This window comes from Thermobia domestica, chromosome 17 (assembly GCF_964235325.1).
Source record: "Thermobia domestica chromosome 17, izTheDome1.hap1.1, whole genome shotgun sequence".
Taxonomy (NCBI): domain Eukaryota; kingdom Metazoa; phylum Arthropoda; class Insecta; order Zygentoma; family Lepismatidae; genus Thermobia; species Thermobia domestica.
This window is the reverse complement of record NC_137470.1, coordinates 136,895,540-136,909,677: the sequence shown is the minus strand read 5'-3', so window position 1 is coordinate 136,909,677 and position 14,138 is coordinate 136,895,540. Positions and strand designations below refer to the sequence as shown.

At 34.0% G+C, this 14,138-nt stretch overlaps 1 protein-coding gene across 1 annotated transcript in view; it reads right to left on the bottom strand.

Moving 5' to 3' along the window:
• The window catches only part of LanA (laminin subunit alpha), a 402,631-nt gene that overhangs the window by 233,914 nt on the left and 154,579 nt on the right, over nt 1-14,138 (bottom strand). Inside the window, exons 6-8 of the mRNA XM_081744326.1 lie at nt 12,472-12,685; nt 11,755-11,964; nt 7,303-7,575 (exon numbers count right to left, since the gene is read on the bottom strand). Of these exons, the coding sequence (XP_081600452.1) occupies nt 7,303-7,575; nt 11,755-11,964; nt 12,472-12,685 (697 nt within the window). The remainder of the gene's footprint in view (nt 1-7,302; nt 7,576-11,754; nt 11,965-12,471; nt 12,686-14,138) is intronic.

Genomic DNA, 14,138 nt, shown 5'->3' with positions numbered 1-14,138 from the left:
GTTCACCTTACAGAAGTTGCAATTTTACATGAATAAGATCTAAGGCGACTTAGTAACACATTACCTATCGAACTATTAACTACCGTGCCGGACTACTGAGTCAAAGTTACAATGAATGAAGGTTATACAACATGGACTTGTAGTTACATTTCTGTGTTGCACTACCTTGTCGTCCTTCGTAATAATCCAAGAGATGAGGCTTTCTTTACGTTCTTACCAGATCCTTTTACTTACTCTCCTCCGCCATGTCCTTTCTTTATTTTTGAATCAAAAGATCCAATATATTTCAGGCAAAATTTTCTTGTAGGTCTTATATCTGGAGAGCTACAATATAGTGGAGCCAAACCCAAACTATCACTTAACTCAGTATGATGTGCTTATTCCGTAGAAAAATATGAAAATTGGATTTAGGGGCCGTTTAAAAATTTTGTGGCCCCTGATCCAAGAACTAGCTTTTGGCCAAGATCGCAATCTTTTGATCCATTTTTGGTTTTCCTATTATTTGTATTTTCTTTTTTACTTCTGCACTCATCCCTTCTTTTAAAATTTTACTCTATATTCTCTCATCTTGGTCTCAGTCTCTATTTCCTTTTTCTTTTATTGTCTTGCCTTTCTTACACTTTTTTAAACCTTGCTATTTTTTCTTCCATCCCTTGCTTATATGCAATTCTTTGTTCACTTCGTCGTTGAACAGTCCAAGCAAAATACCCACACTTTTACATTTTTCCATGCTCTAAGCAACTACAACAGTAATCGTAAACGAATGTAGTACCGTGAAATATAAGAGGTACTATGAAACAGAAAATGAAATGAAATCTTTAAGTTTTACGTCCCACGGTTATGCCGGTTAGGTTAAAGGAGACGGTGATAATGAGAGGAGTGAAATGGTGAAATAAAGAAAGTGGGAGGAAAAGGGAGAACTCCGAGAAAATCCACGAGCACGGTGTTTGTCCACCACAAAGTCCACATGGCGCGAGCTGGGATCGAACCAGGGACCCCAAGCACCGGAGGTGAACGCTCTACGACTGAGCCACCGGGCCCCCAACTACTATGAAACAGAGTAGCGAGTGTTTTGGACATATACTTTCACCTGAGCAATACAGTATTCACAATCGTATTGTCAAATTCTGAGTTGAAAATAACATATCTCAAACTCTCACCACTCGACTTCCTCTATACTTCAGAGCAATTCTTTTATTTATTGTTTTAAGAGAAAAAGGTAAATGGTGATATTTCACTTCGAATGATCCATTTTTTTGTTACTTGCTGTAGTATCTCCATATTTTCAAAGTTAGCTCATGTTTGTATCGTATTGATTTTCGTCTGTTTCACACTGTATTAAATCTCAGATTCAACACATTCGAGATTTTAAGATGTGTTCATTTCTGCCACACACACACACACACACACACACACACACACACACACACACACATATATATATATATATATATATATATATATATATATACGTATATATTAGGCTGGTCCTTAATTATATGGAGATTTTTTTTTCGAATTTCTTTGCTCTCAACCCTAAATTGGTTTCATGCCGGACCAAATTAATCCATGAAAAATATTGAATCAGTTGAGGAATATTTAACCGACTGTATATGACAAAAGTTTGAAATAGACCCTTGTAACTTCGAAACGACTGAAGGGAAAGAATTCAGATTTTGGATAGAGGTAGTGGAGATAGATCCAGGCCTGAAACTGAGTAGTACCATGATGGTGGCAGTCTTGAAGTCCACCATCCTGGATTCAGACCCAAAATTTTAAATAGAAATGGGGTCGTTTGACATATCGTTTTGGGGGTAGCTTTACACTGCAAACACACATCTGTCTTTATTTTCAACTTATCTCTGATCATGTAATAGTTATTACCTTTATAATAATAGTTTAATATTCTTCAATGTTGCATTTATTCATAGTATACAGAAGTATTTAAAAAGAGGTACATAAAAGTAACAATAAAGCAATTATATATGTTTCTACATAATAGCATATTCCGTTCCAATGTACAATCATGTCCAAAATGATTGTCGCATATCTATAACTGTCTTCTTGTAAGAATATAATTTGATAATGGTTTGGCAGGGTACTTTTAATACTGATACTATGTGTATAATCGGGAAATGTATATTTGTGGTAAATTTCATAGGAAAATAATTATAAATACGAAAATTAGAATAAGTATAACAAAATGTTGCTAAATGGACAAGAAAGTTTTATTTTCAATTTATTATTCTTATTTACTGCTCTTTTGACATGAAATTTGGCACATACATTTCTTTGCCGATTATACACATACCAACATTATAAGAAATACCGGGCGAATTCGTTGTGAAATTATGTTCCTACAACAAACATATTTATGGACATGCGACAATAATTTTGGACATGAGTGTAGATCAACCTATATGGAAATTATTTACATTAAGTACGTAAAATGCATAATTAATATAACGAAGGTTAAAAATGATAATAATAATAAAAGCTGAAGGCTGTGAATAACTAGCCAAATTCCACTGCCTGCTCAAACAAATTTTTGTAACACCTGGATACTTCTTCCTGTGTTCACTGACGATCTGCAATATGCATTGTTTTTCTTTCTCGTCCTACGTTAGAATGTTTCCGTATTCTTTATCAGTTTCACCCCTCTCTCTGCCATATCGTTCACTAACATAATGTCTTTCAATACCTCCAACCCACGTTGAAAGTTGACATCTTGTTTCCAAGTAGATGGGCATGTTTCTTAGAAAATTTGTTATCTATAGAAAATCTTGAGAAACATGTCTTCGAATCTGCGGAAACGAAGTCCGAGAATTCTTTTTCTTGGAAACTGTTGACTTCTGCACTATTTATAGAGTATCGCTTTATGTGGTTCTGTACATCACATTCTTCTGTACTTCTCATTATATTAGGCACCATTTTTTCCATCACGTGTTGTGGTACTCCATCATCAAAGAATGCGAATGCCGCAGTTTCTGGTGACAGATACCAAAAATGGTTAGCGATTATTTTTTATTATTTTTCTTTTACAGCACAATTACTATCTGGATCTACAGTACTTCTTTGTATTCGATTAATTTCTGTGAAAACTCGTAATCGTGATACGGAGCTTTCACAGCCAATGGAGCAAAGGATCAAGCTTATGAATTGATTTGAACAAGCTTGATTGAATTCTTTTCTTTTCTCGTCAGTTCAAATTGATTTTGGAATCCGCATATATAATTTTTGCCATCCACCGAGTATGGCTCACAGCTCCAACAATACGAAATGAAACTCCTTATGGAAGGGTGCCGCCTAGAAAGATCATAGTCATCTCATAGATCAACAACAGATACACCATAAACACCATAGAAAAACATTATAGCCACCTCTATGGTGTTTTTGGTGTATCTGTTGTATAAATTCCAGCATACTGACACGGACATATTCCGTAATATCATCTATCCCAGTTCGGTAACTGCTTTTGTCGATAGACGACCTGGATTGCCTAAATCTTTCAAACAAAAGCACATCAGGCCCAGAACTTGTACTGGCAGCAGTAGCACCATCCGTTACTGCGTGAAAACTACTTTAAAGAACTAATTTGAATATGTGATGTCGACACGGTAAGTACAGTAAATCACGATCAAACTTCTTTTGAAGGTTTGTACAAGTGCCATTTATTCTGCCGGTGTTGCTTGCTGTTGTATGGAAGCATAACGCTTGTATTTTATATTTTATGCTCCATTTTTTCACGAAGCTGTAGCAGCTGTTTACGAAGTTGTAGCTTGTACTTCTCCTGTAGATGATGGTATTTCAGGGATACGTAATAATTATTCTTTGCCGTTAAAAGTTACAAATATTGTTTGTCTGTCAACCTTCTCTATGCTCTTACACCTGGAGTACCCACACCTTAGAACTTTTGACACTAGTGCATTCCGGTATCGTTACAGAAAATGACCCAAGTGTATATTTATATTCCACAGGTGTTAATTATTACATAATCAGAGAAAAGTGGAAACTAAAGGCAGATGTGTGTTTGTGGTGAAAAGCTACCCCAAAACAATATGTCACACGACCCCACTTCTATTTAAACTTTTGGGTCCGAATCCAAGATGGCGGACTTCAAGATGGCCACCATCATGGTACTAGCCAGTTTTAGGTGTGGATCTACCTCCATTACCTCTATCCAAAATATGAACTCTTTCCCTTCAGTTGTTTCAAAGTTAGAAGGGACTATTCCAAACTTTTGCTATATACTGTATACAGAACTGATCAGCTCATTGCATTTTATATCATTTCTTATTTTTATCCATCAGGTAGACTTAGTTTCTTTATTACTTGTTCTTAATGTGTTTTTACTAATATCTTAAGCTCGGTACAGCCAAAGCAAACAAAACTATAAGCTAGAATGTTATACTTGATCAATGCAGGAGTGTATTGGGCCAAAAATGTCAGGGTAATAAAATATCACCAGAAATACACATGCAATTTAAGATCGGGGCAATTTAAAAAGTAGTGAATGAAGTTTCTATTTGAAATGGGGGCTGGCCATCGACGTGTTAGTGTAAAAGACAGTAACTTCATTCACTTTATGTTGTGGGTCCAGATAAATGGCAAAGTTTCATTTTCATTTAACATTGAGCGCATAAAGAGTGTACAACCCAAACGGCTCATCTAATTTAAAAAGTTCCCTCACTTCAGATTGGAAACATCATATTTCGAGATGTTTTTTCCTCTTATACGTATTTTGTTGTAACTCTGATAACAACAGTTACTTATGTCAGGGGACTTTTGAGACACCTTGTATATATATATATTAGGATGGACGTTATTTTTCTACTTCCGAGTTTGTTTGAGTCTCACTCCCCTAAAATGGCTTCATATTAGACGAAAGTAGTCCGTAACGCATGAAAAAATATAGCTGAATGGAATAATATTAAATTGTGCCTCAAGCGATCTCAAACTTTGAATGCATTTATTGTATACAATATGGGACAATGGTAACTTGTAAGTTTGGAACGGCTAGAGATAGTGACACCATGTATTGGGTACGGGTAATATAGGTAGAACCACATCTATTACTGTATAATGCTATCATGATGGCATAGTGTTTGAAGTTCTCCATCTTGGTTTCACGTTTGAAAGAAGAAGAAGAGGAGTGATGTTATATGATTTTGGGATAGCTTTTCACCAGAAACACAGATTTAACGTTATTTTCAACTTTAAACATTTAAAGTTATTACCTTCATAATATCTGTTTATTAACTTACAATTATCTTTCCAAACTTACAAAGTACCTTTGCCTCATATTGTATACTGTAATTGCATTAAGAACTTGAGGTCGGTTACGGCATCTTTTACGATTATTCAATTGAGCTAATTTATCTTATGGATTACTTTGGTCTGATATTGAAATATTTTACAGGGGGATACATAAAAAAAGTCGGAAATAAGGATCTACCTAAAAATTATATAAGTTAATTTGATTTTAGTATCACTTCTGCTTTATAAATGTGAGTGTAATTTAGGTAAGTATAAAAGAACTTGAATACCCCTCTCTTTTCAGAAGCTCTACTGTCATACCTTGAGTAGTATACAGGCAAATTTTTCTTCGATGTTTTGAAGTCTTTTCTTCTAGACTACGTAACAGCGTTTTCAAAACCTCTGAGTAACGAAATTATTATTTAATCAACATGTTACAGCGCATTTAATTATATTGTTGTAATCAAAGAATCATAGGAGCGGGAATAATTTAATTTTTCCTTTGCTGCTGGGAAGCTAAAACTAAAAATTAAATTGTAATTTCAAATATTTGTTTCTATGTTTAGAATTTTCAAGTTATAGACTGAATATTGACATTTTCGTGGAAATACTCAACTTATAAGTTTCATACACTAAATGAGTCGAGATCTATTGATCTAAAACACCAATGGATAGGTCTTTGGTAGAAAAGAAACGTGTCTTGTAAAGTACAGGAAACCCAATTCCTATCTTCCTTATATGACTGCCCGTAAGAGAAGCTAATTGTATCCAAGTTGATATCGTGGCTTAACAAATTCTACTGCGATGATATTGTGTTCAATCTTCGTGTATGTATTTGTTGACCTCCTTGTAGATCCTGTATGTACAGTAGAAGTTGGACGCTCGTGAATCATGGCTTCTTCCTTTTGAAACTCAATCCTTTGGTACCATCAAGAAGATTTAAATAGATTATGGATACTAGGGATGCGCACGAGACAAGATTTGTGGCTGTCTCGTCTCGAAAATGTGCTGTAAAAGTAATGTCTCGACTCGAAAAATGTATATTTTACTATTGAAAGAGCCGTGTCTCGACTCGAATTTTTTCAGGAAAATTCTGTCTCGACTCGTCTCGTGCGCATCCCTAATGGATGCAATTTTTTTTGTAAGCCCGGAAATTCTTTTTCGTGAGACTACTTTTATACTAAACCAGGATTTCTCAGTCTGGGGGTCGCGAAGTTAAGCAGAAGAGGTAAATATAATTAGAATCTAATACCGGAAAATATTTTTAAATGATATTTTGATCTGATATGCATATTTTTATTTTTATACATACTGGTAATAACAACAAAAGATAGGTCTATAAACATTTTCAGCACGTGCAGAGTTGTTTAAAAATTAATGTAAATGAAAGAAATACGATATGCAACTAATGAGAACTGCATATAGAAATACCAGAAAAAAATAAATGCCACAAAACCTGCATATTGAAATACAATTAAAATTAAAACTAATGAGTACCAGAGCATGATGTGATTTCACTAGTGCGGCAATGTCCGGTTCAATCTTTGTGACGTACATTATCAAGTCGTTTAAAATACTCAAGATTTTTTTTAACAACCGTCCAAGTTTTTTTTTTTTTTTTTTTTTTACCAAAATTAGAAATACTTTATTTTTTTTTATCATATGACCCAATATTAAGGGAGTTATGAAGTTTTAAAATTTTCAAACGTTTTCCATTTTGAAACAGTATGATGGATCATATTCGATATTTGTAATATGAATGAACTGACCAAATTTGGTTTTAATCCATTCGCTATTAGGGTAGTTACTGTACCTACTATATACAAGAGCTGAATTCTACTATTATAGAAATGGATGGATATCGTGAGATCTCCGCAATAGGTATATTAAATATCCCACACAAGCTTATTACAAACCAGAAATTATAAGGGGGTCGCTGGCAAGAGTATGTGATAAAATAGGGGTCGTGATAGGAATTAGGTTGAGAACCACAGTCCTAAACGATCAGATAAACTTGATCTTTATCATTATGTCAAAATCACTTACCTAAGCATTCCGGAAAGTTGTAGTACCCTTCATTACAATAGTTACAGAATTTCCCGGTGTAATTTGGTTTACACGGACATTGACCACCTGAGGCCTCACAATGGGATCCTCTTGTTCCGCTGATGTGGCATTCACAAGGTCTACACTCAGGATAGCCGAAGTACCCGAAGCTACAGCTGTCACAGTTTGGAGGTGTAAACTCAGGTTTGCATTCACACTGTCCTGTACCTTCTGCACAATTCCCAGTAGAAAAGAAGTAATTGCACTGACATGCTGAAAAATAGAACATAATATAGATATCCTTCCGCTTATTCATTTTTATTAAATATAGTAAATACATTTTCTTATTTATTTACAGACAATTATTTAACTCTAGCATGCAGTTGCGGAAAAATAATTATTTTATTCAATTTGTATTTATGCATAATTTCAAATAGCCGGCAATAAGTTATCATATTCTTTAGCTTCCATGAACTTTTTCTTTTGGATAGGAAAATAGACGTATTAACTTAACACGGGTGTTCTTTGTTTCCTCAGATAGGAATGTGTATAATTGAGCCAACTGAAGTCTCTTTCGTGTGCTATTCCTTTCTTATGCTTGACTCTGACGTCTCACTGAGCATGGGCAAGGAACCAAAACCAGCAGTTGCGCCATGATCACCAATGTGGTCCTAGTATTCGGCGGGAAGGAACTCTACAACTGATATGTAATTTTGTATAGCTCCTTGATATATATATATCGAGTATTCTCGAAATGGCGCTCATGAACTAAAGAACAGCCCTCGTCTGGAGACGTGAATTGCACTATGTGGCAACGTCGCAGATGAAGAACTATAGAGCAGATCTATAGGAGTGCAGAAATGACCTTGTTGATAGTTCTGGTTATACGTCAAATGGAAGTGCAGTACGCTGTGAAATGGCAGGCTCAAGTTCTATGTTTTTTTGTTCAAGAAGGGAAGGTTGCCACTATTGTATGTATCTTATAATTACTATCTCTCATTTCTTGTTAAATCAACCTTTATCTATATTAAGTTTTGGATTTTTTAGAAAAGTAAACAAATTTTCAAAAGCAAGTCTTTCTATTTCATTCTTGGCTCCAAATAACATTTTTGAGTCCACAGTATTATGTTGTTTTTTTTAAATGTTTAGCGAAATCTGAAAGTAAGTATTCTGCTTTAGCATTTCTGAGATGCGGGTAATATTGGGTGTAAGTCATACTGAGAAAATCTTATTCAATGCAGTTACCAATCTGGAAAATATAGATAGTCTAGCCCACTTTGTGTTCTCGGTTTCAGATCTGTCCATACGTTAATTCCTTTAAAGCTGATAGTACCAACTCAGTAAATTGAGAACAGGATATACATTCAGGCTATGTAGCTTCAATAAGTATTTAATCTCCTTCCTTAAATCAGATTCCACTGAAGTCTCATAGCACGAAGATTTTTTTTTTTTTTTTTTTTTTTCATGTGTTGGCTTTGTTCAGTTACGAATGTGCTGATCCATAATATATACATAATGTACCTGAAGGATTATGGTGAACGCTAGTAGCAAACTATTATTATGTTTTCTAATATTTAAGTCTAATTATGAAAATTTAGCTTCCTTTCCATATTTCACAGTGAATTTCAAGCAGTATGGATCTGACTTAATTTACTGATTAAGAAATCCAAATGCAAAGAAGTTTAAAAGTACGAGGGAAGGAAGATTTCAAAGCTGTTAAAGCAAAACATCTAGTTTCATGTCTTGCGAAACACTTAACAGAAGCACAACATAATATTGTGGCCTCGGGAATTTTATTTGGAGACAAAAATGGAATAAAAGATTTGTTTTTGAAGATTGGTTTAATTTTTCTTTTAAAAAAAAACAAAACAAAATTTAATATAGATAAAGTTTGGTTACATAAGCAACAAAAAATAGAAATAAAAAATACATACAATACTGGCAACCTTCCTTGCTTGTACCAAAGAACATACTTCTTGAGACCGCTAGTTCACAGCGTGCCTCACTACCAATTGGCAAGTGACTGGCAGCAATCAACAAGGTGTTTTTTGCAGCACTCCTTTTGCCTTGTGAGTCCGTTCCTTTTCAATTTCTTGGTGTTTGATAACATTTTCTCTTAATTTTATTCTCCGTGTACAACGCTCTACGGTAGAGCTAAAAGGTAAGAAGTGCCAGATGTTTTCAGAAATCAGACTATTATGTAAGGAAAATGATTATGAAGATTCCTGAGCGTGTTAGTATATTGTCTGAAGAAAAATGTAGTTATTCATAAATCTGAATACACAACATTGTATAGACACCAAATCCCAAGTCGCAGAAACAATGAATTTTATAAAATACACAGAGATTTACTGAGGAAAAAGCAATATTCAAAAATAGTGCAAAAGCAATCTGTTTCTCCTTTAAGAAATGACTAACTAAATTCAATTGGCATAAATATTATCCCAAGCCATAGATACGGCTCAAAATACTATTATGAAATAAGTTCTATCGAAAAATTGCCAATTGACTTGCACAAATATATCACAGAAACATGGAATCGTCAAAAAAAAAAAAAAAAAAAAAAAAAAAACTAATAAATTTCATAAAAGTGTTAACGAAAGAGAAGGAAAATATACTTTCAGTGCTTCAGTGGGCTTGATGAGCCAAACAACAATTTCATTTTGTAAAATCCAATTATGAGCTAACTTGTTTCTGTTTTTAATCGGAGAGAAAAAAGTCAAGGGCCTATGTAAATTTATGTGAACTAAAAGAAAAATGTCGGAATTTACTCAAAATTCCATATTTATAGTAAAAGAAATTGAAATAAACGTAAGTAATACTAACAAAGCTTTAATACCATGTATATAAAACACCTAACCAAAGTAAGCATAATATGTTCTCGAGCAACTCGAAACTCTGTTAACTCTTATCTTTAATAACTTAACAATATTATTATTTGTGCAGATTTTAACAAAAATATCTTAAAAGATGACATTTAAGAGAAGGAATATACTCAATTACTAAAATTCTTTTTGTGCACAAGTCCTTTGACTAAAAAGAATGTCAGTAGTTTAGAATTAAGAATTATATACTTCTACTAATAATAAAACCAAAATGCGACATGACCTGAATTGAAACAATTTCGCATCATATTCAGCACAGTTAAATGGAGTTCAACGATATAAACCATGAATAAAAGAGAACGCACAAAATCCTTTGTCCGCTCATCACGCTAATACGGCTGAACCGATTTCTTTCATTTTTGGGGGGTTGTTAGGATGTGGACCCTAGATGGTTTTTATCATATCACTTTAATTTTCAATTACCAGTGTCTTGAGATAATTGACCAATCAGGTGTCAATACGTAGAAAAAATCCTTTGTCCGCTCATCACGCTAATACGGCTGAACCGATTTCTTTCATTTTTGGGGGGTTGTTAGGATGTGGACCCTAGATGGTTTTTATCATATCACTTTAATTTTCAATTACCAGTGTCTTGAGATAATTGACCATTTAGGTGTCCATACGTACAAATCCTTTGTTATTAGTTCATCATAGGTATAAAAATAAACGTATTTATATGCAACCCGCATGACCCTGTGACTCGGCGGGTTAACATAACTGACAGGCGCTATAAATCACTTGAAAGCGAAAAAGTAAAAATTATCTAAGTAACAAAGTTTATTGCGTTCGGGGGTGACCGCAGCGAAGCGGGGCGGGTTAACATAAATGACAGGCGATATAATGTTAACATTAGTGCAATCTTCTATGGTTTTTATCATATCACTTGAAAGCGAAAAAGTAAAAATTATCTAAGTAACAAAGTTTATTGCGTTCCGGGGTGACCGCAGCGAAGCGGGGTGAACGCTGCTAGTAAACCATGAATGTAAAAAAGCATATAACACAGTTTTCCTTACATTACAAAACTCTATAAATGAATTTTGAATGGACTAGTGATAAGATGCCAAAATTAGAAAAACAAAGAATTGGTTGTATTAGATATAATAGTTTTAGTAATAATTTGAAATTTTATGATACTATCGCTTGTGATTGGTAATATGTTTGTTTGTTCTTTATATGCATGATTTTTATGATGAATTCTATATTATACTAATGTAGTCAATTGGATATTAAATGAATGACAATTTCTTCACCACGAATATTTTATGGAAGTTTAGTTGAAATTTATTAACTTTATTTTCCTTCCGACACTTTCAAATACAATTTTATTGTAATATTATCGATTCGTTAACCTAAAAAATTGAACTTCCATTTAAGGGTGACTCATAAGACTCATGATGATGGAAAAGCAAGTGCAGACATCTATAAAATCACACGTGGAATTCAAAGATATGATTTTTTTTTCAAACTTATACTACTTTGCCGTTTACATATACTGTATAAGTCTTTTATTTATTTATTTATTTTTAACATGTATTACTCCAAGTATGAAGATGACTATAATACTTACGCTGGCAAACATCAGTAGCATTGAGCGGTTTTCCGAAAGGTCTGTAGAACCCTGCTTTACATCTATCACAGTTGATACCCTCGGTATTGTCTCTGCAATTCTGACATACACCGCCTCCTTCATATCTGCCTTGTAAATCAAGGGAGAGTCTCTTCTCATCAACTTCTGGATCATAAATACACTCGTCGGAGTGTCCAAAACAGTTGCATTCTAGAAGTAGGAGATTGAGAATATCAAATCCATAGTACAGTATAGGAAGCATTAAATGCTATATAAAAACAAGAAAACTGTAAAGTTTTGGTTGTGCAGGTAGAGGCAGAGCATAGGTAGAACAAATGGTAATTCGGAATCGTTTTCTCCCACTACCAAACTTTATTATAAAATTCGAATCTAAAACAGTATATAATACAAATAAGTACAAATTCTCTAATATCTCGGGTTAAATCATTAGGAAAGCTAAACCTGAGTATCTAATGACGCTAGTAGAGAGCTTAGTTATTCAAGAATATCGACAGGAGGCGTGCGAAAAGTAAATGCACTTCATATATTGGCTCGATGAGGTTATATAAAAATGTCCAGTAACGGTTGAAAACATTCGACCATAACGCGACACTTAAAAAAGAAAGTAAATAATTTTAAAAAATCAAGAATTTATCACATGCGCTTTCGGATATCACAATTACAAATTAACTTGATTCATTAATATTGCCCACTTACTTTCACAAACAAAGAGATTGTAGCTTTTTGATTGTCTCCATGCTTTCTGAACATAGCCCTCACAACATCTTTCACACTGAGCACCACACGTATTGTGCTGGCAGCGGCAGAGTAGTTTATATGGGTCCTCTGGATCAGTAATGTCGCATAAATCAGCATGTCCATTACACACACATCTTCCTCCAATGCTTATGTCTTTTATTGAGTAGTAATACTAGAAAAATTAAAAAAAAAAAAAAAAAAAAAAAATAAAATCAGGGAAAATGTTTTGCTAAGTGAAGTTGAACAATAAAAGTATCAAATATGAAAGCATTTTTTATACAAGAATCTATTAATTTGACGACAAACACAGCTTTCATGCGAACTATAGTTAATCAAAAATACATAACCTATATCTAATGGTTGCAAGTTATTAAGCTCAACGATAAATATGTCAGTCTAAACTCTATGCATTTTGTACGAGGAAAATTACTAACACTCTTTTAACACCGTACTTTGTTGCCTATAAAGCAGAAACTTACAGAAGGCCATCGCTAATATGTTGCTTTTCCAAATTTTATATAAATTCTTCTATCTGATTCTCAGTTCTTTACAATATTGTATATGACAATTACCTTGTGGCTAACTTGGTTAACATACACACATTTGGTGCAGCAAGCCTGAGTTCGATTTCCTGTGCGAGTTAATAATAATGTTAAAATCCAAATTAAGCAATCAACCATTCCTTTAACAATAATCAGAAAATCTGCCACACAAAATGACTAAACTAAACTAACTAATGTACAAATCACTTGAGCATCAATTATTAACTTTTCCACATATGTTTCAACGACTCCTTTTCGTCATCATCGGTACATGTCCCTTAAGGACTAAAAAGAAAAAGAAAGAAAAAAAAAGCTGAAGCCACATGAATCAGGTTTAAGAAGGTTAGTTTTTAAATTAAAAAATGGTTAAAAGATAATTTCGTGCATAAAATCGGATAAAGAAAATTCGTTTATAATTATTGGTAAGGAAGAATATGGGGAGAAATTTCGTCAGATAAACATCAATCTCAGGGGAAATATTGGTTAATTGAGCCTGGCACTGTTAAATATTTAAAAGTTGACGCACCTTCTCTGCCAGTTATATTTATGTTACCGAAAGTACACAAGGAAGGAGTGCCTCTCAGATCGATCATATCAGGCAGAAATTATCCAACATACAAGATTTCTACGTGGCTTACTAAGTTCATATACAACAATACAAGGCAGTTTCAATACGTCATAAATAACAGTTTAGACGTCTTGTCTGAAATTATTTCATTAGTGAAAGCCAACACGCTCAAGTTACTTACCATGGATGTGGTGGATATGTTCAATTCCGTACCTCACACAGCTTGCTATGGGATGTACAAAACAATAGTTGAGGGAAAAATAAAATTTATGATCTGATTATCGGTGAAGAAACTAAAATATTGAGGAAAGAGGTGCCTGAATCTTACTAGTTTCGTTTTCAAAGACCAGGATTTCGAACAAGTTGAACGTTTAACAATGGGCAGTCCGTTTTAGCCTGTGTAAACAAATATCGTAACGAACCATTTCGAGAGGGGGACACCGTGGTTTAGTGGTAGAGCGCTTAACTCTAGTGAGTGGGGTCTCTGATTCGATCCCCGACCAAGTAAATTTGTG